This window comes from Gloeophyllum trabeum (assembly GCF_000344685.1).
Source record: "Gloeophyllum trabeum ATCC 11539 unplaced genomic scaffold GLOTRscaffold_00004, whole genome shotgun sequence".
NCBI classification, from domain to species: domain Eukaryota; kingdom Fungi; phylum Basidiomycota; class Agaricomycetes; order Gloeophyllales; family Gloeophyllaceae; genus Gloeophyllum; species Gloeophyllum trabeum.
In genome coordinates, this window is record NW_006920413.1 from 1,111,944 (window position 1) to 1,131,076 (window position 19,133).

At 52.1% G+C, this 19,133-nt stretch overlaps 5 protein-coding genes across 5 annotated transcripts; 2 read left to right on the forward strand and 3 right to left on the reverse strand.

The window, feature by feature from the left end:
* Positions 1-304: 304 nt before the first annotated feature.
* On the reverse strand, positions 305-2,659 carry GLOTRDRAFT_58260 (acid protease). Its single transcript, XM_007866084.1, has 7 exons — positions 2,379-2,659; positions 2,282-2,325; positions 1,400-2,142; positions 1,168-1,349; positions 1,003-1,084; positions 380-858; positions 305-313 (listed from the first exon to the last, which is right to left on the reverse strand). The coding sequence occupies exons 1-6, from the start codon at positions 2,622-2,624 to the stop codon at positions 677-679; spliced, it is 1,479 nt and encodes a 492-aa protein (XP_007864275.1). The 5' UTR covers positions 2,625-2,659; the 3' UTR covers positions 305-313; positions 380-676.
* Positions 2,660-5,227: 2,568 nt separating this feature from the next.
* On the reverse strand, positions 5,228-8,056 carry GLOTRDRAFT_92267 (uncharacterized protein; the record flags this gene model as incomplete). The annotated part of the gene is made up of 10 exons (XM_007866085.1): positions 5,228-5,464; positions 5,511-5,615; positions 5,678-5,759; positions 6,302-6,405; positions 6,516-6,649; positions 6,961-7,001; positions 7,189-7,269; positions 7,309-7,473; positions 7,573-7,767; positions 7,830-8,056. The coding sequence occupies 10 exons, from the start codon at positions 8,054-8,056 to the stop codon at positions 5,228-5,230; spliced, it is 1,371 nt and encodes a 456-aa protein (XP_007864276.1).
* A 746-nt stretch (positions 8,057-8,802) lies between these two features.
* GLOTRDRAFT_73695 (uncharacterized protein) lies at positions 8,803-11,789 on the forward strand. Its single transcript, XM_007866086.1, has 10 exons — positions 8,803-9,144; positions 9,209-9,221; positions 9,283-9,562; positions 9,614-9,654; positions 9,711-9,793; positions 9,849-10,440; positions 10,499-10,655; positions 10,710-11,005; positions 11,059-11,209; positions 11,257-11,789. Exons 1-10 carry the CDS (start codon positions 9,062-9,064, stop codon positions 11,298-11,300), a joined length of 1,740 nt encoding a protein of 579 aa, XP_007864277.1. The 5' UTR covers positions 8,803-9,061; the 3' UTR covers positions 11,301-11,789.
* Positions 11,790-14,330: 2,541 nt separating this feature from the next.
* Positions 14,331-17,873, forward strand: GLOTRDRAFT_73697 (uncharacterized protein; the record flags this gene model as incomplete). Its single annotated transcript, XM_007866087.1, has 16 exons — positions 14,331-14,571; positions 14,627-14,660; positions 14,713-15,178; positions 15,263-15,373; positions 15,430-15,707; positions 15,757-15,956; positions 16,012-16,289; positions 16,339-16,371; positions 16,422-16,459; positions 16,513-16,689; positions 16,738-16,887; positions 16,944-17,114; positions 17,163-17,339; positions 17,399-17,405; positions 17,456-17,611; positions 17,661-17,873. The coding sequence occupies exons 1-16, from the start codon at positions 14,367-14,369 to the stop codon at positions 17,871-17,873; spliced, it is 2,694 nt and encodes an 897-aa protein (XP_007864278.1). The 5' UTR covers positions 14,331-14,366.
* Positions 17,874-17,992: 119 nt separating this feature from the next.
* Positions 17,993-19,100, reverse strand: GLOTRDRAFT_120454 (uncharacterized protein). Its single transcript, XM_007866088.1, has 5 exons — positions 18,992-19,100; positions 18,903-18,934; positions 18,731-18,841; positions 18,516-18,668; positions 17,993-18,460 (listed from the first exon to the last, which is right to left on the reverse strand). Exons 1-5 carry the CDS (start codon positions 19,069-19,071, stop codon positions 18,159-18,161), a joined length of 678 nt encoding a protein of 225 aa, XP_007864279.1. The 5' UTR covers positions 19,072-19,100; the 3' UTR covers positions 17,993-18,158.
* Positions 19,101-19,133: the final 33 nt, after the last annotated feature.

The following is a 19,133-nucleotide window of genomic DNA, read 5'->3' on the forward strand; positions in this document are numbered from 1 at the left end:
GGAAGTTGCTCGCAGATGGTGGTAGGGAAGAAAGAGGGAAGAGGGGAGGCTGACGGTTCTTATACGCCCACTGTTTGGTTCCCGCGGTGGTGGTTCAAGTTGCCAAACAGACCAACTTTGGGCCTATATGTCAATGGTGAAGAGGTGGATACGAAAACGGCAAAGGGCTTTCCGGTTTTGGACGCTGTCGATCAGCAAGGACCCCGTCACGCGTGGGGACCGCGACCCCAGGACCTGGCGGCTGCCGTCACGTCGAGCCACCAAGACACGGAGGGAGAACCGCAGCAATTTCTACTACTTACCTGTAATATACCTGAGTGAATTGGTCGAGAACTCAATACAGGCAGTAGATCACATTTATAATTGGACATGAACATACCGTGAGTCATGGCCAAATCGCATATCATCTTCGAGGGCCAAGCACCGCCGTCCACGAAGCAATTACACGGATGATATTCGTATGGATCTACAACAAGAGTACTCCAAATCGCACTACCCGCGAGGACGGAGATACAGCAGAACAACAGACTTAAACGAAGGTAGTGTGCTCACCCAACATGCCACACAGCAAAAGCAAAATAATATACACACAGCCAAGACGCACCGCACCCAACGGAGTCCTAGTCCATACCAAGAATCGTATAGACAAACCAACCCCAGTCCATGGTGTCCGGGCCTATAACACGAACATGCCACCCGCGACAGCACCTAGTAGGGCGAGAACAACTCCAATGGAGCCGACTCTCAACCCTCCGGCACCGTTGCTCCCTGAAGACCCCGTCCCAGTAGGAATACCCGTGGCGGTCCCCGTTCCAGATAGGGAGATGGCCACAGAAGATGGCGGAGACGACGGTGAGCCTGCATGAGTGTAGGTGACAGAAGTGGCGGTAGTGGTCGTATAGGTCACAGAAGTCGAATCGGATGACGAGCCGGACGAGGGAGAACGAGTGAGCGAAGACGTAGAGGTACGAGTATTAGATGTCACAGGGGACTCCGACGAACCTGAACTGCCACCCGCTGCGCTGCTCAACTCGGCAAAGCCTATACTCGGCGGGTTGGCTCTGAAAACCGAGTAGACATTTTTCTGGTTGTGCCGGACAGTAAGTACGAATGTAGTCAGCACGGAAACCGGCCGCCCGAGCTGGGCCCTATATCATTAGGACGTACCAGGAAAGTGTCACCAACGACCCAGCTGGGATTCCCGCTCCCGACGTTAGCTCCCTGCGTCAAGTCGAAAATCCCGCCCAGGCACATGTTATTGCTGATTGCGCCGAGATTCATATCCGCAGGGGAGATCGGCCACGAGTTACCACCAAACGACATACTGATCTGCACGTTCGTGGAGCATGCTGTGTGGGCATTAGTTGGAGGGTTCGGACCGAAAGAAAGACAAACGCACGAAAAGCGTAAAACCCGGAATAATCCCCAGACAACGCCTGACTACCGGGCACCGCATTCCAGATCGAGTCCACAGCATCACTCGGGCCACCGATCAAGGTCGTGCCAGTGTCGATGGCAGCAAGCGCGCTATTCCCTGAAGGTATGCTTACCGACTTGCCCTGAACAGTCACCCCCGCCACACTAAGCAACCAGAAGCTGGGTTCAACATTACTGGGGAAATCGATAAACTGGACCTCTCCCGTATACAGCGAAGTGTTCGTGCCGCCCAGTGTGAACTCTCCTCCGTATAACTCTGACGTTTGGGTAGCCTGAGAGTCGTCCAAAAGCCGTCTAAGCCAGAAAGACATGACCGGCTGAGTCAGTTGGTTGGCGTTCACCAAGGCCTCCCAGAACGGCGTCGCCCCACTGCTGGCGATCGGTGTGAACCCCAAGCCCATGATACCCGCATTCGTGCCGCTCAGCAGACTCTGGCTCGTCTGGTCAACCACGACGAAGCCCTGATTGCTGATTTGGAATCCCGCCATAGAGACGGTGTCTGTACCGAGCGTGCCCGCGACCTCGCCCGATCCATATTTGATAGTAAGCGATTGCGCTTGTCCGGCAGAGTTGGTGGATGCTTTGAAGGAAGAGGATCTCGAGGTGGAGAATTCAGGGGTATCGGATGAGCATGTTTGACAGGAAGTGCTCGCAACCCATAGGTCGGCTGATCCTGTGTCGAGGATTACATTGAATTGTTGGGCTCTGAAACACGCGTGAGAAAGTCATATACGAGAAAGCGAATTCAGCGGCGGCATTGGGTGCAAAGAGAAGATCCAATCTCGAGCCGCGACAACGCGGTACAAATACAAGTGGGAAGTCATAAGAGAAAGCGAGTACTCACGGGGTGCCTATACTGATGCTCCCTAAGTAGCTTTGATCTTGGCCCTGAGTATACCTTCAGCCATAGTCCACCAAGTCCCTCGGTGTGCAAGACTCACCTGATCAATGATCGGCTCCTCTGCGGTATTCGCTCTCTTCCTTCTTGTCGAGGCCGTGTTCGTGTAGCCATACCTTGCTCTGACATGGTCGGCCGCCGCAGCAAAATGATCCAAAGGATTCCCGCGCCGCGCGAGTTTCGATGACCGCCGCGACAAAGGAATGCGGACGACGCCTTCCGGCGCTGGAGCGGCGTTGGCAAAGGGGAACGCGGCGAGAGTGAGGAGAAGCACAGAGGGGGGCAGCATCGTTGGGAAGGGGAAAGGAATAGGACAGGCCTTGGCGTGTATAGCTATAAAGGGCGGCTGGGGACAGCGGTGGTGTCCTCGGGAAAGCCGGCCGCCCAGAAACCCGCGCCAATGACGCACGATCACGTGAACCCTAACCTTAGGCCAGCCTGCTCAGCTGGAATTGATGTAAGCGCCACCACGCTGCTACCTCCAAGCGAGTCTAGACCGCATCTTCCAAATAGAGCAGGTGAAGGTGTACATACTGCAGTGTACTCGAGCTCGTCGAGCTCTAGCCCGAGTAGAATGTTGGCCGCTCAGAAATGGGTTGACTGCAAGTGTCGTAAATTTAGAAGGGTCATTTTCGACAGTGGATCGGACGCGTCGTGGGGCTCCGTGGTGTCTCTCGCGAGCACCTGTCCGCAATCCTGGCTAATGTTGGCCATCCTTCATCTGTTCCCAGCGGAGACAACGTGTTCTTCCACAGACATGTCGTCATTTCCAGCTGCGGTCAGCGAGGATTGTTCGTCAAGGCCCCGGACAAAACCCGAGGACAGCGGCAAAGATAGACATTCCAGGAATAGCATCCTATCTTCCTGTCTATAATGTCAAGAGGTCCAGCGCTGCACACGCAGCGCAGCACTAGTTGGCCAAGGAGTCGAGGCATCTTGTACGGTAACTCCACCGGATTATCCAAGCGCTACCAAAAAGAGGCCAGGGATCTGTTGAAAGCCAATGGTAATAAGGACACGCAACGACTGCGGATGACGCCAATAATACGATCGTACGTCGATGCGGGAGAATCTGAAACCAAAGCGAGTACGCCGATAAACATAGTTGTTCGCTATGACAGATGTCCATTTACGTCCGGAAAGATTTGGCGGGGTAAACGCAGAAGAGCCCGATGAGGTCGATATGACGGTGTTCATTGAGAGTAGCGACCGGTGGCGGTGCAAAGGTGGGGAAGAGCGGGAACAAGACGAACGGGGAGAAGAAGTCAGGACTTGTAGACGGCCACTACCGGCCACTCTAGGTCTTTATGAAAGGCCAAAAGTCGAGCTGAATATTGCGCAGAGTCGAGTGTCGTCCAGGGGTATTAACAGTTGCGTGTTACGGTTGCGATATCGAGCAGCTGATGAATGGGTATCCTACGCTGAGAGGGATTTCCTGCCAATCCATTGACAACTTCACTTGTACCGACTAGTCCTGTTGAGAGCAAGCACTCCTTCTGTAAAAGCCCCCGGGATGAGGCTGTAGCACGCCCTGATCTGGTACGACGTCCAGCCCGCGGAAGAATGACCGCAGACCTCCATAATGCACCCTGTGCAACGCTTCTTTGGGTCGATATGAATTCTGTTACGCTGATTCTAGTCAGCATTCAGCTGCAGGGTGCTAACCCGTCTGGAGCTTCATCATACCTGGTATAGGCGCCCAATGGATGCATGGCCATGCTTCCCACTTCGTGTAGTGCCTGTTTCAATACTGTATAGTTCCATAGGATAGTAAGTCCCGGCTGGAGGTGTATCATCGGTAAAGGTAAGATCCGGGGGATGGTATTCGGCGAGCCCGCAATGTCCTTGCGGAATATACCACACCCCTTCGGTGCACTCGATTTTATTTGTAAAGAAACACGAGAAGCTGCGACGCTAAGACCCTGTACATCAGTTCAGGTGTCCCCTGGTGTCCCTGGCCGGCGTCCAAATATGGGAATACGGGAAGGTGCGGAGCGGCTGCATTCAAGTTGGACGTCGTGTACTTCAGCGAACTGGTCCATTACTTGCTGCTCCCCTTCGGAGTCATCATCGGATGAACTTACTTACGTTTTCGTGCCTACCGTGACTACTCCAGCAACATGCACAGAACGGATATTGATACTATCGTGTGTTCGCAGTCAGTAGACTTCGGATGTGGCTGAATGAGAATCAGATATGCATACAGTATAATACACCGGACGAAGGTTCGTCAGCCTAATCGATGAATATGAATAAGCCCACTAAGGTTGCACTAAGGCAGAATGATTCAGAATAGGACGAACCGACGGCTCTTGCGGGAGACTCCGAAAGGTCGTGATGAGCAAGAACAAACCTGGGACTGGGGAGTCTTGGGTCAGAGGACGTCACGGCTAGACCGCCGGTAATGCAGGACAGGTTTGCACAGCATTCGCAAGGTTTAGCACAGCTTGGAAGAATCGAAACAGCGATCCCCGAGAATAACGGGAACGGCAGGGGCTCGTGTAACATTTATAAGGGTCCAAAGCTCGAGCCATGTGGTGACGATACGCAACATCAATCGATCAACGGAGGACATCCCAGAATCCCCACACAGATTGGGTGTTTCCTTAGCAGCCGGAATGTCTTGAAAGACGCTGCACGCAACACCTGCGCCTTGCTTCAATTTCCGCCAGGAACGACCCATCGTGCGTACGCACATGTGCCTTGCCAAATATCACTTTGAAGTCACTCTCCCACTGGCACCGTTGTAAACGTGCCAGTCATGTCACGGGCCTTCGGATGCTGAAGATGGTCCAAGTGCGAGGCAAGATCACTGCGGTCCAAGTCTGGGAGGAGCAGTCCTAACATACATAGCGGTGTGCATGCTCACTAAGCCCCACTTGAGGCACACCATCAATCCCAGTGAGGTAGTACAAGTCTAATGAAGCCTATCATGCCCGGCGCGTCGTAATTCGTCAGGTAATGCGGCTGTGTAGCAAAAGCGAAGCCGCAGAATCCTGTAACAGATGAATCCTGGATCCAGTGTTGATACAGTGATAGGGTTAACTGGTAGCTAAGTGAAGATCCTGCGTACCCGACATTCAATGATTCATTCACAATGACCATTTCGACGGGTAGTGTTCCTGGCGCCTACCGCCGCACATAAGTCATGAATGAGGATGACCTGACCACTCACCAGCGAGGTAACTCTAACCTTTCGGGGGCTGCCATTGACCTCGTACACCAGGCTGTACAAGTTGGAGCCTGAATCCAGATTGTCCCACCCCCGAGCATGAGCAAACTATGAGCAAACTGCTATTCAGATTTAGTGCCAACTGGTAGCTGTTTTACATGCTTACGAACCTGGAGCTCTCCCAAGATTGACAAGAGTGTCTGTGCCTCCTCAAAGGCCACGGCTTTCAACACTGATGTCGGAGCCACTTCCCTAAGAATCCACGGATGGTGTGTGAGAAGGGCAGAAGCTGATGTCGTTACAAAAATTCTCAAGTGCACGGAAGACGTGGGGCGGACTTGACCACGCTACGCTAATATTTGCGCCAACACTGCGGCTACACATGCATTTTCAGAAATCCCTCAGGTCGCATAACACTACAGTGCAAATACTCCCGGTGAGCAGCTGACCCTTAAGAGGTGGCGCGCCGGTGGAGGGGACCAGAGTTAAACCGCTACAGGATAATGCCACCACAAACTGAACTTTGCATGACGGGGTGAAGTGGGAAGAGGTCAACCGCTATTTGGTCCCGACACAAGCGTTGAAGAGTGCGTAAGACATAGGCTGGCGTCGTGGGGCTCAGCAAGAATTTTGGGTTTTTGGGTTCCTTAGTGAGCCGAGACGAAGCCAAGGTAAGCCTACGGCGGTCCGGAGGTTGGCGGCAAATCGGCCAAAGGGTGGTTGCGGCAAGTGCGTTGGTCGGCTACCATTGGCACTCGATCTCGAGGAGGGGGCGGTCGTTGAGGGACAATTACCACTTGCCGTTTGTAGCCGCTCCTGGTCTTCCAAATCCCACTTCTCCCCTAAGGGGCATTAGGCCAGATGTCCAGAAAGATACGTGCCGGGTTGGCCAGTTGGACTGCCGTACAACGAGTGCAAAAGTGATTATCGTGTAGATTCCACCCTTCCATTAAATTTCCCATCTGCATCGCAGGGAAACCCTGGAATCGAGGCGACTTTCGCACTCACCCTGTAAGGCCGAAAAACGGATGGACACTCCACGCCCTGCCACCCCCTTGAAGGTCTAATCTGTCCTCCGGCTCTGATATCGTCCAGTGATGAAAAAATGTAACGGATCATGCGGTTGGGATACGACACTAAGCCTGCGACATATCACAGCCACCGCACATCGTACGCGCCAACAAGGAGCTCGTGAGGATAGTGGCCCGCGGCAGCAACTTGGAAGTCCAAGCATAATTTGAAGCGTGGTGAGCAACGGCATGTCGAGAGTTGGCGGCGGTGTACGGTACACGCGTCTCAAACCGCCTTCTGGAGCAGGAAAATTTTGTGTATCTTCTCGTTCGTGGATCACACGGGGACACTATCTGCTCGTCGACCACTAGGCGACCCCGCACTTCGTTTCGATAAAATATTTTAGTCGCGGATCTCAGTGGATGATCGGAACAGCACTTACGTCTATTCCACAACTTTGGATGCGAGACGGTGACATGATATCTCCGATACGGGTTGGATAGAAGTCAGTGACATATACGATGATTCATTAGGGCATACCTTTATTGTTCGATACTTCCGTCCCACGGCAGGCAAAGATCGCCGAAAGACTGGTCTCTTCAGTACCTCTTGCCCAGCTCACGAAGCCGTCAATGTTCGTATGAAGTATGAGGGATCGCGACACACTCACCCGAGTCTGAATTGCTGGCCACACAAGCCGCCCAGGCGGACCATTTGGCAAGCCGTCCGGTCGAACAATTGTTTCGTAGAACTGGTTAAATGATTACAAAAAATGTAGACTGCCACTAACACATATGTCCTTATCTCTTGATTTTCGTCCAGGTATTGGCTCGCGTTCCACCGACAGATCTGGGTGTCTAACCGCCGAGTTGTCCCGTAGTGGCATATCGGTAATATGTCGGTCGTTCCGTTCTGCGATGGCGAGTTGGGTCTATACCGTACCATGCACCGGACCCTGGATCCATCGAGACATTCAGCGGGCGATCCTTAAAGCAGCATGGCGACAGGAGGATGTACATGTGCAGCTGCTCGTTATTCAGATTGCTCTTGTCACCGGCAGTCCACCGGCAACATGAGACGCGTGATCTCAGACCGCACTTCGACAGTTTTCGAGGGTGTAAGGAGCTCCTCTTCGCGCGTGTCGTTGCAAGTGCTATTACAGCCTGAATGGAGGAAGCGTTCAGAGTTGGATACTGGCAACCTCGAGCTCCTCGTCCATACTGTATAGCCACATTTTTTTCGTGTGCACCTGTCAATTCCATGCAAGATGTTGCGCGTGTAATCCATTATCCGCGACGGTGCCTAACGTACCGAAGGCGGGCAAAACCTCGGAGGTCAAGACTTTCCGACGAATCGCTCATAAAACGTGTCGCAAACTGTTGAGAGCCTACGGCGCTTCGACTAAAATCTATACAGTATGATGTATGTAACCCTACGCGAGGTGGGTCTGCGTTAGCGAATGCGCTCACGTCGGTGCAGTTCTGATGCCGCCTTCTTCCACCCCGAACGGGAGAGGCCGGAGTGGCCCGCAAATTCATGTTGTGAGCAGGAGCTCGAGGATCTCCGACGGCTAGCAGCCGAGAACCGTGATCGTAAATCGCCTTCCTCATCCGTTTGACTCGCGACCCAGCGGCCTTACAAGGCAGTCCAGCGCGCTATTATGGCCTCTGAAGTATTACACTGGGAGCTGGGTGAAGCTGGATAACGTCTGGCCAGTCATTCTGGACGACCGGACCAGTATTCCAGACTGTGATGTCGACGGTCCTGCCGGGTTCATCATCATACGCTGTGTATGAGTGCCTATCTGAGTCCTCGCGTTCATTGAAACAGGCCGCAAACCTCACGGCATCCTCCGACCACAATACTAAGAAGCCGAGATGATGGATTTTACGGATAAGAACGGCTTGAACTGACCGCTGTGCGAGAGTGCCCTAGTCACATGTAGAACGCGAGCTCGTCGTTTCTGTCAGGGTCCTTGTAGTCTAATACGCCTCGACTGCGAACGTTCCGGGCACGCTCCTACAGTCCGTCGAGCAAGGACAGAGGCAGGCCAGGATGGCAGTCAAACAAAGGAGCGTCCGAGCAGTGCGGCAGTGGCTGGCTGATACATTCACGGGACTGTCTTGGCACCAGATCCGAAGGCATCAAAAGTGATTCGGAAGGCACGGCAGTCGCCAAAATAGCCGTCGCCCAAGGGGGCGATTAGTATCGGGTGCTCGCGTGGCGACGTGCCCCTTAGAGATCTCAATCATGCTCGAGCTTCCGAGCGTAGGGTCGGTAGGGCAGTGCTGGGTTAACTAAACCTAATCCTGAGGTTTATAACACTCGGCAGGCCTTCCAGCTTCTCTCCCTCTCCTAGTCGTTCTTTTTATTCATGCGTTGTCTCTTTTCTTTATAGCCTTCGATCCATAGCGCGTCTGCTTTCCGAAAGCCCCGCCTATCTTGCTCAAGGCTTCCTTTTATTTTCTTATTCTTATTTTCGCCTTCCGTGTCTGTCCAGGTCTCGTCCCTTGTTGCCGTGAAGCCCACCGCACTCTCTCAGAATGGCCGAGAAAGGATCCGTGGCAAACAGCTCATCTGGGCCAAACGCCACTCTTCAGCGGGGGAAGGCATGTCTACGATGCAGGTACGCCGCCTCCACCCTTCACGCATGATTCTTGACGGGCTGACACCCCCACCCCCCTCCTTAGGAAAAGGAAGATGGTAATTTCGATTGACAGCTGTCACTGCGTTGCATGTCTCATTTTGTCTGCCGCCCCCACAGAGATGTGATGGCATGAAGCCTGCCTGCCACCAGTGTATACGGGCCAAGAAGGGTGACCAGTGCGAGTACGACGACGGGAAGGGCAAGACTAGGACACAGCTGCTCCGTGAGAACATCGCTCGCCTTGAGCAAAGGATACGAGAGCTTGAGGATCCTGAATACACGTCCCCTTCCGTCACGCTGTTCGATCCCCACTCTCAATATTCGGGCTCGTCCTCGTCATCCAGTGCCGGCTCGCCAAGTGCCATCAGCCTCACTTCCCCTTCGCCGTATCCCATAGGTATTGTCCCTAGTATCGAGAGCCGCATGCCACTGCTGACAGTCATACCAGACGTCGCTGGTTCACCTCAGGCCACGTGGGGTCAGCTTTCGGTACGTATATTGGGCTTCGTGACTTGAGCTCTCCAACAGCTAACACCTCGTGATAGAGGTATTCATCTCCTACCCTGACTGGCGAGACTGCCTATTCTTCAGAAGAGAGAGCTCCGCCACTCGAGCTTGCCCAGCTTCTGTGAGCACTATTTGATTCACTTCAGATTCGCCATGAAGCGCTTACGTTCATGCAGACTCGAGATCTTCTTGCCTCACCGTCACCAAGTCGGTTTTGGACTGAATGTCGATCGACTGAGGCAGAGCCTTACCCTGCCACGATCCGAGCAGCACCATCCGGTACTCATGAACTCCATCTACCTTTGGTCCTGCTTCTTCTCTCGGCCCGGCCCGTTGAGTCAGCACGAGTCGCACTATTTGTCGGGGGCACTGGAGTCAATGGGTGATGCGCTCAAGAATTCGTCCAAGGTGTTGGATGTGATTCAAGCTTCCTGCCTGTTATCCATCTACTTCTTTGCCAATGGACGGCTTCTCGAGGGCACTTACCATGCCAGTGCCGCAGCCTCACTTACGGTGCAATGGGGGCTTCACAAACTCTCGCATCAGCAGCTGAACGTGGGCGGATGGGAGCCCCTTTGCCTGTTCCAGCTCGACCCGGCGAGGGACACAGTGGAGGAAGGTGAACGGATCCTCACCTTTTGGCAGGCGTTCGATCTCGATCGCTGCTGGTCCGTAGCACTGCAGCGACCTGTCGCCATCCATGATGAGAGAGACTCGTGCAATTCGGTTAACGTTCCCTGGCCACAGACCATGGAAGAGTATGCTTCGGTAAGTGGGTAATATAACCAGGTTATGAGAGTGGCTAAGCGTCTCTTTGTGGATGTAGGGTCAGCTGGATGATCGTCAAAGCATCCAGACTGTCAGAACGTTCCTTGAGGGACAAGGCCTAAACATGATTGGGGGTTTCACACTCCGTGCTCTGCGGGTAAAATCTTCGGCTTTGCTGCAGAGCGCGAACCAGTTATCTCTGAACTGGAACCTCAGTAAGACCCCACCGGCCTTTGCCACTTTTAGGTCTGATTTCGGGTCCAATCTAGGATTGTCTGACTCGCACGCGCTGGGCGACGAGTTTTTGGCCCTGGAGCATACCATTTCACGCTTTTTGACGACTTTGATTCCTGTGCATCAGCTAGATGGGACGATCCCTGACGAGAAGCACGCCCTTATTGTAATTCACACCATTGCGCACGCCGCGATGATCCATCTGCACTACCGATTCGCGCCAGAAGATCCCCTCTCGCATGAGAAGTGCTTGAGAGCCGCCAGTGCATGCGTGACCGTGATCAAGCATATCTCGGAGACCGACTTCGATTTCCTTGATCCTATCATCGGTGTAAGTCCCTCTATTTTGGGCTTGCGAGATGTATTCCGATAAGCCGTCTTCAGCCCTGCTGGATGGCTGCTGCCAACGCTCTCAACAGCGAGAAGACTCGCTTGGAGACGTCCTGGCCACTTCAGAGTAGTGCGGAAGTGCGAAACGAAATCGGTCTGATACAATACGCCATGTCGAATCTCGGAGCTAGATTCCCCTTACTTGGTACGTGACAGGACGGGAGTGCTTTATCACGCTAACTATGGATACAGGCTATCAGGCAGCTGAGGTGCAGAAGATGCTCTCCAGCATCTGAGTCGTCTCAGGATCTTGGGATCAGACTGGTTGGCTGAGCGGCGTCAAGAGTTTCGCCCACTCTCTTCCGGCAGACTTCGACTCTGGACATTTCACGTTTACAGACTTCACTTCAGACTTTACGGACTGCGCGCGGACTGAGATACTGGACTCTTTCGGACTTTGCGAAATGCGGACTCGGACTTCTCGTACGATCTTTCACGAAACGTTCATTACGCTTACCGTCCACGTTACACTAGTACATTTGGGACATTGACACTAACTTTGCGGATAGGAGGAATGGACTCTGTCTTTCCGCGGACTTTGCACTACTGTACGTGTACGGATAACGGACCTTGCACAATGCGGACTTGTAGCACTACTTAGCATAGTCATATAACTATTTTTATTAGTTAGCTATTGACAGTGTCGTCATCTCTTATAATCTAGCTATAGGATAGTTCAACCCGGTGTTTGCCTAGTCTTTTGAAGTCTGACTGCTGTTGCTGACACAAATATTAGAAAAAAGAGTACCTTGCCTGTCGGGCTCGGAACTGCCTCGGGCGGTACGGGGTGTCTGGATGCACTCTCTTCATCGACATGAGAGACAGCTGTGGCTCGAGGCGGGGCTATCATCTGGTGATGGGCCTTTGAGTAGAGGCAACCTGGACTATCAGTCAGCTGCACCTGCAGGCTGGAGGCGCAGATGTGCTCCTGCTGTAGGCTTGATACTGCGCCTCCTTATTATAATAAGACTTACTTATAATTAGTAGACGAGCAACTGTCTTACTGCTATTTGCGGAACATAAGGCGGTGTGCCACTCTCGAGGCGCGAGATGGCCTCCAGGCAAGAAAAATCCATAGCACCTGCGGCAGGGCTCGGATTGACTTAGGAATTTGTACATAGGGGTTTTCAATATAGAAAAGAAATGTGGTAGCAAAGGAATAGCGAAAATCGGCCCATGAGAGGTCCATAGAGTAAGGGTGCTGTGGAGGCATTGTAGGAACAGTAGCCGGTCCATTGAAGGGGGAGAAAGTGACATATCCCTTCAATACTTCATACACAGACTCAATGTATGTACAGAATGCTGAATTAAATCGGTGAAGCATGAATACTGCACACAGACTGTTTGACATGCCAGTTACTCCTCTTGAATAGTCATTTAGGTGCAGAGCTTCTCAAAATCCATAAGGATCTCGAAATTTCATATCGGGTGACCAAACATCTATTCATATATGTCTACGCACGAGGCAGTATTCATAAAGCAGTCCTGGGACCGAGAGAGCGATTGAGAGACTCGAGAACTGTCCCCGAGCTCTGCCCGAGACGCGCCGGCGCGCTCGTGGGAACTCATTTATCGCGTGACGTCACGGTATCTGGACACGTCGTGCCTCCTTCGGGCATAACTCGGGCACCGTTGACCAGCCTGCAGAACTTGTACGAGCTTGCTTTGAGGGAACATTAATTTATTTTGTAGTTTAATATGATTCTGAAAGACATCTTAGAGTATTTGGTAAACTTACGAGGCCCCTACGAATATTGAGAAGTTCTGCACCTAAATGACTATTCAAGAGGAGTAACTGGCATGTCAAACAGTCTGTGTGCAGTATTCATGCTTCGCCGATTTAATTCAGCATTCTGTACATACATTGAGTCTGTGTATGAAGTATTGAAGGGATATGTCACTTTCTCCCCCTTCAATGGACCGGCTACTGTTCCTACAATGCCTCCACAGCACCCTTACTCTATGGACCTCTCATGGGCCGATTTTCGCTATTCCTTTGCTACCACATTTCTTTTCTATATTGAAAACCCCTATGTACAAATTCCTAAGTCAATCCGAGCCCTGCCGCAGGTGCTATGGATTTTTCTTGCCTGGAGGCCATCTCGCGCCTCGAAAGTGGCGCACCGCCTTATGTTCCGCAAATAGCAGATATGTGCGACATAATTCCCTTACGCGGATGCTCTCTCTCTCGCGACTCTCGACAGTTCTGGCACGTCGTGCACCCTCAATGCAATCCCGGTATACGGAATAGTCAGGGCATACGTGACTTGAGCTTGCACTACCTCTTTAAACCTCTTGCCGTAGTGAGGTTGCTGGGCTTGAACACTAGTCTCCATCCTTGTCAATACCCGAACGACCAGCACGTGTCAGCCTTGTAGTATGGCGTCCTTGTTGACTGAGGATCAGCACGCCGAGGACTTAGAAACGTCGGGGAACGCTGCCATCGGAGAGCATTCTCTGTCAATACCACCTGGAATCTCAACTCGGGATGACACTGAATCCAGCTTCGCCGCTCGACCTCCTCAGATCAGGCAGAACACCGATGGGCATTTAACGGTGTTACCTTCTGCTGGCCGGAGTTACGGTTTGACTAGCAGTCGTTCATCTATCAGGAGCGGTTATCGGTCTCCGAGACAAAGGTCAGCTACCACCACTGGCGTTCATAATACACCCAAGTCAGCACGTCTCGGCTTGCAAGACCACACAGCGGCCAAGTCGGAGTGGTCGTTGTTCGGGTCCGTCATGGAAAACGAAGGCAGTTTAAGTTACTATGGTACCCCTCGATCCTCTGCCAGGTCGTTCAAAACGTTACCGGCCTTCGAGTCTCCGGGCTACATAACAGCGTCCGCTGAACCTTTGACGGAAAGTACTGTTCAGTCGCCTATGTCCGACCACAACATGCCCGATCCCTTTGAGCAGCAACAGTCCAATGTCCATGCCAATGGCTCGTTGGAGTCTTCTGTTCAATACGATTCCGCTCAAGAGACCTCTTCGAGCGCATCACTCGATTCATCATTGACCAAGGGAACGTATCTTTCACACATTCCGGCCCTTTCGCCATTACAGCGGAATATACTCAAGTGTGCTATTGCGTACTTCCTTGGATCCCTCTTCACATTTTCGCCCTATCTTTCTGGATTCATCTCGGATGTCACGTCTGCCGGACAAGGACGGCCAGCGCCTTCAGGGCATATGGTTGCTACAGTGTGAGCTACAAGTTCAGCTGTGATGGGGACGGTGGACCTTACAGTATCCCTGTCTAAAGTGCAGTGTACTTCAATCCGGCCAAAACGGTCGGCGCGATGCTGGAAGCTGACACCTTCTTCTTAATGGGCCTCCTGTATGCCTCTTTCGTCTGCCTGAGCAGCATGTCGATGTTCTGGTGGCTAGAAGTCCGCCCAGGATGGGAATGGCTAGCCGACGTTCTTGTAATATTATGGATTGGAGCTAGCATGAGTGCCGTAGCCTGGATGAAAGTGCGAATGGCAAAGCCATCGTTCAATCCCGGTGCGTCTAGCTACTCCTCGAGAGTGGTTATACATGATTAAAGACTATCAAACAGCTTGCAGCATGATTGCGATAATACTCTTCGTTGTGTAAGAGTTGATTATAGGGCAGCCTACACCTTGCGCTCACCCTCATTTATAGTATCGTGAAAGAAGGTGGTCTGCAAACCCTCCTCCAGGTCGCATTCATAGTCACAGTTGGCGCATGCATCTCGAATATCGTCTGCTACTCGTTGTGGCCACAGAGCGCCATGTCGAATCTTCAGGCTAACATGGTCAAAACACTCGATTCTTTCACGACACTTCTTGAAATGATGACCAGTACATTTCTTTTTGAGGACGCCAATCAGCCTAGCAGGGATAAGCTACAGAAAGCGGTAGATAGTCACCAAGCGAGTTTCACTAGTCTCAAGAAGAATTTGGAAGAAGCGCGGTCGGAGTGGTTATTTGGAGGCCCGTCAAAGCGCCCAGGCAATAGCAGAAAGAGCTCAGGGAAAGCATATCAAGATGCCGTGGACAGTCTCAACAGGCTGGCGCAGCACCTGAACGGCTTGAGGAGCGGCGTTGGGCTCCAGTATGAACTGGCGAAAGCTCACCATGACGGCAAGGTGGTACTGAAGAGTCTTTCCATAAGTCGTAAACAGAAGGCAGATGGTCTCACACCGGACAGCGGGAAGGGGAAGACGGTGGAGGTAGATGTTTTGCCCTCCAAGGACGCGGACGAAGATGAAGTCTTGAAGGCCGCTGCTGAGATGTTCGGTGATCTCGTCGACGATTTGGGACCTCCTCTGAAAGCCCTCACTGTGCGTTTGGAGTTCTCTTGCTACCTGCTGCTACACCCAAGCTGATCCCGCTGAAGGACACATGTACCACTTGCCTTAGACGACTGAAGGAAGCCTTCGTGCAGCGACAGCGCTTCAACCACAAGGAGCCCATCAAACCGAGCGAGTTCAGCGACCTGACTGAAGAGTTGGAGCGAGCACTATTCACCTTCGAGAGTACTTCCAACCACGCTGTCATGCGGCTCTACCGGCGGGGTGAATCCACGTACCAGCATTCCAGATCCTCTGTCAATCTTCTAGAAGAAAACACGATGTTGACGGGTACGGAGCATGAGAACGTATTTCTTGTATACTTGTAAGCACTCCAGCAGTTCGACCACAGCGGTCCTGCTCACCAGTTTTAGCTTCATCTTTACTTTGCAGGAATTCGCGCGGGAATTAGTGTCTCTTGTAGATGCCATGTCCCGAATATACAGCATTGACAAGGCCAGGCTTGCTCGGGGTAGATGGAAGGCTCTGTCAGGCACAGTCGCCATCCTTGGGAGAGTGAAGGGTAAAGCCCCCGCTGAAAAGCGTGGAGGGGGAAGCTTGAAGCACCGCATATGTATGTCTCACGTCAGTGTTACCCACGTTTGGTGGACTTATAGTTCGATACGTAGCGACATACATCGTGCCCGAACGCAAGCATACCATTCCCTCGTTCCCGAAAGTACGCCCGCACGCGCCGAATACCATCCAGACGCCGGCATTGTCGGAGCTCACGACCATGGGCAAAATCAAGCACAAGTTGTGGGAGTGGGGATCACGTATGCGAGAGCGCGACGTAAAATACGCAATTAAAGCCGGGATGGCCACTGCTATGTTGGCTGCGCCCGCCTTCTTTGACGCTACGAGACCTACGTTCATGGAATATCGGGGTGAATGGGCGTTGATATCGGTATGTAATGCCCACCATTCCTCCTCTGGTTTGCTGACCGGCATCCTAGTTCTTCGTAGTCATCTCCCCGACCATTGGCGCGGTGAGTGCAGCCGTATCTAAACTGTCCGATCCGTTCATTTATATGCCCAGACAAACTTCCTGGCTGTGCACCGTATTCTTGGAACACTGTATGCAGGAATTCCCGTTATATTTGATATCATGACTTACGTGGCTGGTGCAGATTCGGGGCGGCTGTGGCAGCCGGCATCTATTCTCTATTTCCCGAGAATCCCGTCGTCTTATCAATTTTCGGTTTCTTCTATGCTATTCCTTGTTTCTACATTATAGTCGCTAAGCCACAATATGCCACAACCGGTCGTTTCGTACTGCTGACGTACAATCTGACGTGTCTATATTGGTGTGTAACATCGTATTCATGTGGAAGACGACACTAATACTCCCTTAGCTATAACATTCGCCAGAGAGATGTGCCCGTGCTATATATTGCGATGCACCGTTCAGTCGCTGTCATTATCGGTGTGATTTGGGCTTTCCTTGTATCAAGATTCTGGTGGCCTGCGGAAGCTCGTAGAGAGCTTAGTAAGGCGCTCGGCGAGTTGAGTTGTTTTCGACGCTACTGTTTGATATGCTCCCCGTCTAACTACTATTCAGCTTCTGTTTGAACCTAGGATGGCTGTATACGCGCCTGGTCGCTTCGAATTCGTATGCACCAGATACGCAAGACGATGACCAGGGGGAGAGTACACCTAACGAGGAAACAGCCCTTCTGTCTAGCCAGGCACGGATACACTTAAGCAATTCCATCAGAGAGTTCATGGCTATGTGAGTGCTGAGGATTCGCTTCCGTTTGTTCCTGACCGCCTTCTCCAGGGAGCTACACCTCCAGATCAAGCTCATCGAGATGCAAGGTCTACTCAACCAGTCTCAACACGAACCCCGGCTAAAGGGGCCATTTCCCGTCAAATTATATCGTAACATCTTGACGAGCTTGCAGACCATCATGGACAAACTTCACAGCATGAGATGCGTAACTACCCGAGAAGAATGGTATGTTCCTACTACTATTTCAGCCAGGACGCGTTGCTCACCATTTCAACACCCGTTAGGTTCACTGTAAGGATGCATCTTTGCGGAACGTGAAGACCGCTGATGTCCTTTGTCAGACTGTTCGACGTGACTTCATCATTCCTGTCAATAGAGAACGGCGAGAGATGGTCGGGAACATCATCCTGTACTTCTCAACGCTCTCTTCCGCGTTCAGGCTCAAGGCCCCCCTACCTCCTTATCTACCGCCCGCAGAAGAGTCGCGACAGCACTTGGTGAGTGGTGGAATCATGGTTTTCTGCCAGATTACTAATATATTTGCAGGTCAACGCTATCCGCACGCTTGACGTCGTCAAGAACCGAGACGTCAAAGGATCCAGACAACTCCTGTTCTTTGCGTATGCGCTTACAATGAAAGGTGTGACGAAAGAGCTGGACTATCTCGGAAGAACGTTGCAGGATGCATTCGGTGTCATTGGACAGACAACGGAGGAGTTCGAAGCAATGTTTAGGGATACTATTGCTCACGCTGTATGAACATTGATCTAATACTGGTACGATATATTTGATGTCCCGAGTCCACATCGCGGCCCGGAGCACGATGCATGATATTAACAAGCGTACGACAGACGTGATGATGATCAGACTGATCAGTGGTGGTCACCCCTGCAATCTTGGATATATCGTGCTCGAATTTGATGTCCGGGGTTGTCCTTTGCCATGGGTGATAATGATGCGCTCTTCGTCTACAAGGGAGGTGTTTCGGTCTGCCTACGGGAGACTGGGGATGACCCTGCGGCAGCATCGCGAGGCGGAGAAGCATCACGTCCCTCCCTCCCAGTCTAGCCCGAGAACTCCATCCTGACCACCTCTTACAGCGCTCTCGACGGCCTCCGCCAGCGCCCTCAACGCATCACGCTCCTCATCGGTCTTGACAAGCGGTTCAGAAGAGCGCCCATGCGTATGTCTTGATGCAGACAGCCCGAGGTCATCGGCAGCCCCAACCCCTAGGGCCTCCTGCAAAGCATCTTCTCTTTCTTGTCCTCGTAGTGCATCAATTTGACGCAGAAGGACTGGAAGGGATGGATGAGCCGTCAGGGCCTTCCGGACTGCCGGAGACGTGGCTGATTCACGCAGCCCGAGTAAGTACAGGAGGTACAAAAAATTATGAAATACTACCTATAGCTTCATACTGATGCATCCGAAGAGGCTTGGGATCATTTCTTTTCAGCGGATCCTCATATGATGGTTCTTCAGGGATATATGGCCACTTTAGAGACGTCAGGGGACGCAGCGGAGAGGGAACTTTGGCATCAAATGTGCCCTTATGTCCTGAACGGGTGCAACGTCAGACCTCTGCATAATAGTTGTTCAGATTATCTCCGCTTGCTCACCTATTCCCCCGCTTGTGCGGGATTGCGAGATTCCAGGGTCAACTGTGGCTGCAGAAGACCCCTGAGTAGTAGCAGAAGACCCCTGAGTAGTAGCAGCAGAGCATGCGCGATCTATTAACAATAGCAGGATCGCTAATGTGCTTTCAAAGTGAGGGACGGTCCTGAGTCTTACCTTTGTGTGCTTTATAGCAGTTCACACTGCAGCTAGGGTCTCAATTGCTGATTGGTAAGAAGCTGCGACAAACCTAAAATCAAACGCACTATACGATCATACACTTCGAGCAGGTGTATTTGCTCTCATTTTGGCTGCATACTTGACACGTTGCTCTTGCCCGGGGCATGACTGATCTTCACAGTTCTTAGTCAAGACTCTGCAGCTCAGTACAAGCAATAAAGTATTTGG

Excerpts from the sequence above, each read along its gene's own strand:
- GLOTRDRAFT_58260 (XM_007866084.1), bottom strand. The coding sequence starts at position 2,624 with ATGCTGCCCCCCTCTGTGCTTCTCCTCACTCTCGCCGCGTTCCCCTTT. Across the intron at positions 2,143-2,281 it reads AGCATCAGTATAGGCACCCC|AGCCCAACAATTCAATGTAA; the intron begins GTGAGTACTCGC and ends CGCGTGTTTCAG. Across the intron at positions 1,350-1,399 it reads TTCCGGGTTTTACGCTTTTC|CATGCTCCACGAACGTGCAG; the intron begins GTGCGTTTGTCT and ends ATGCCCACACAG.
- GLOTRDRAFT_73695 (XM_007866086.1), top strand. The coding sequence starts at position 9,062 with ATGGCCGAGAAAGGATCCGTGGCAAACAGCTCATCTGGGCCAAACGCC. Across the intron at positions 9,563-9,613 it reads CCCTTCGCCGTATCCCATAG|ACGTCGCTGGTTCACCTCAG; the intron begins GTATTGTCCCTA and ends CAGTCATACCAG. Across the intron at positions 10,441-10,498 it reads CCATGGAAGAGTATGCTTCG|GGTCAGCTGGATGATCGTCA; the intron begins GTAAGTGGGTAA and ends TTGTGGATGTAG.
- GLOTRDRAFT_120454 (XM_007866088.1), bottom strand. The coding sequence starts at position 19,071 with ATGCCCCGGGCAAGAGCAACGTGTCAAGTATGCAGCCAAAATGAGAGC. Across the intron at positions 18,842-18,902 it reads CTGCTATAAAGCACACAAAG|ATCGCGCATGCTCTGCTGCT; the intron begins GTAAGACTCAGG and ends TATTGTTAATAG. Across the intron at positions 18,461-18,515 it reads GCATCAGTATGAAGCTATAG|CCACGTCTCCGGCAGTCCGG; the intron begins GTAGTATTTCAT and ends TGCGTGAATCAG.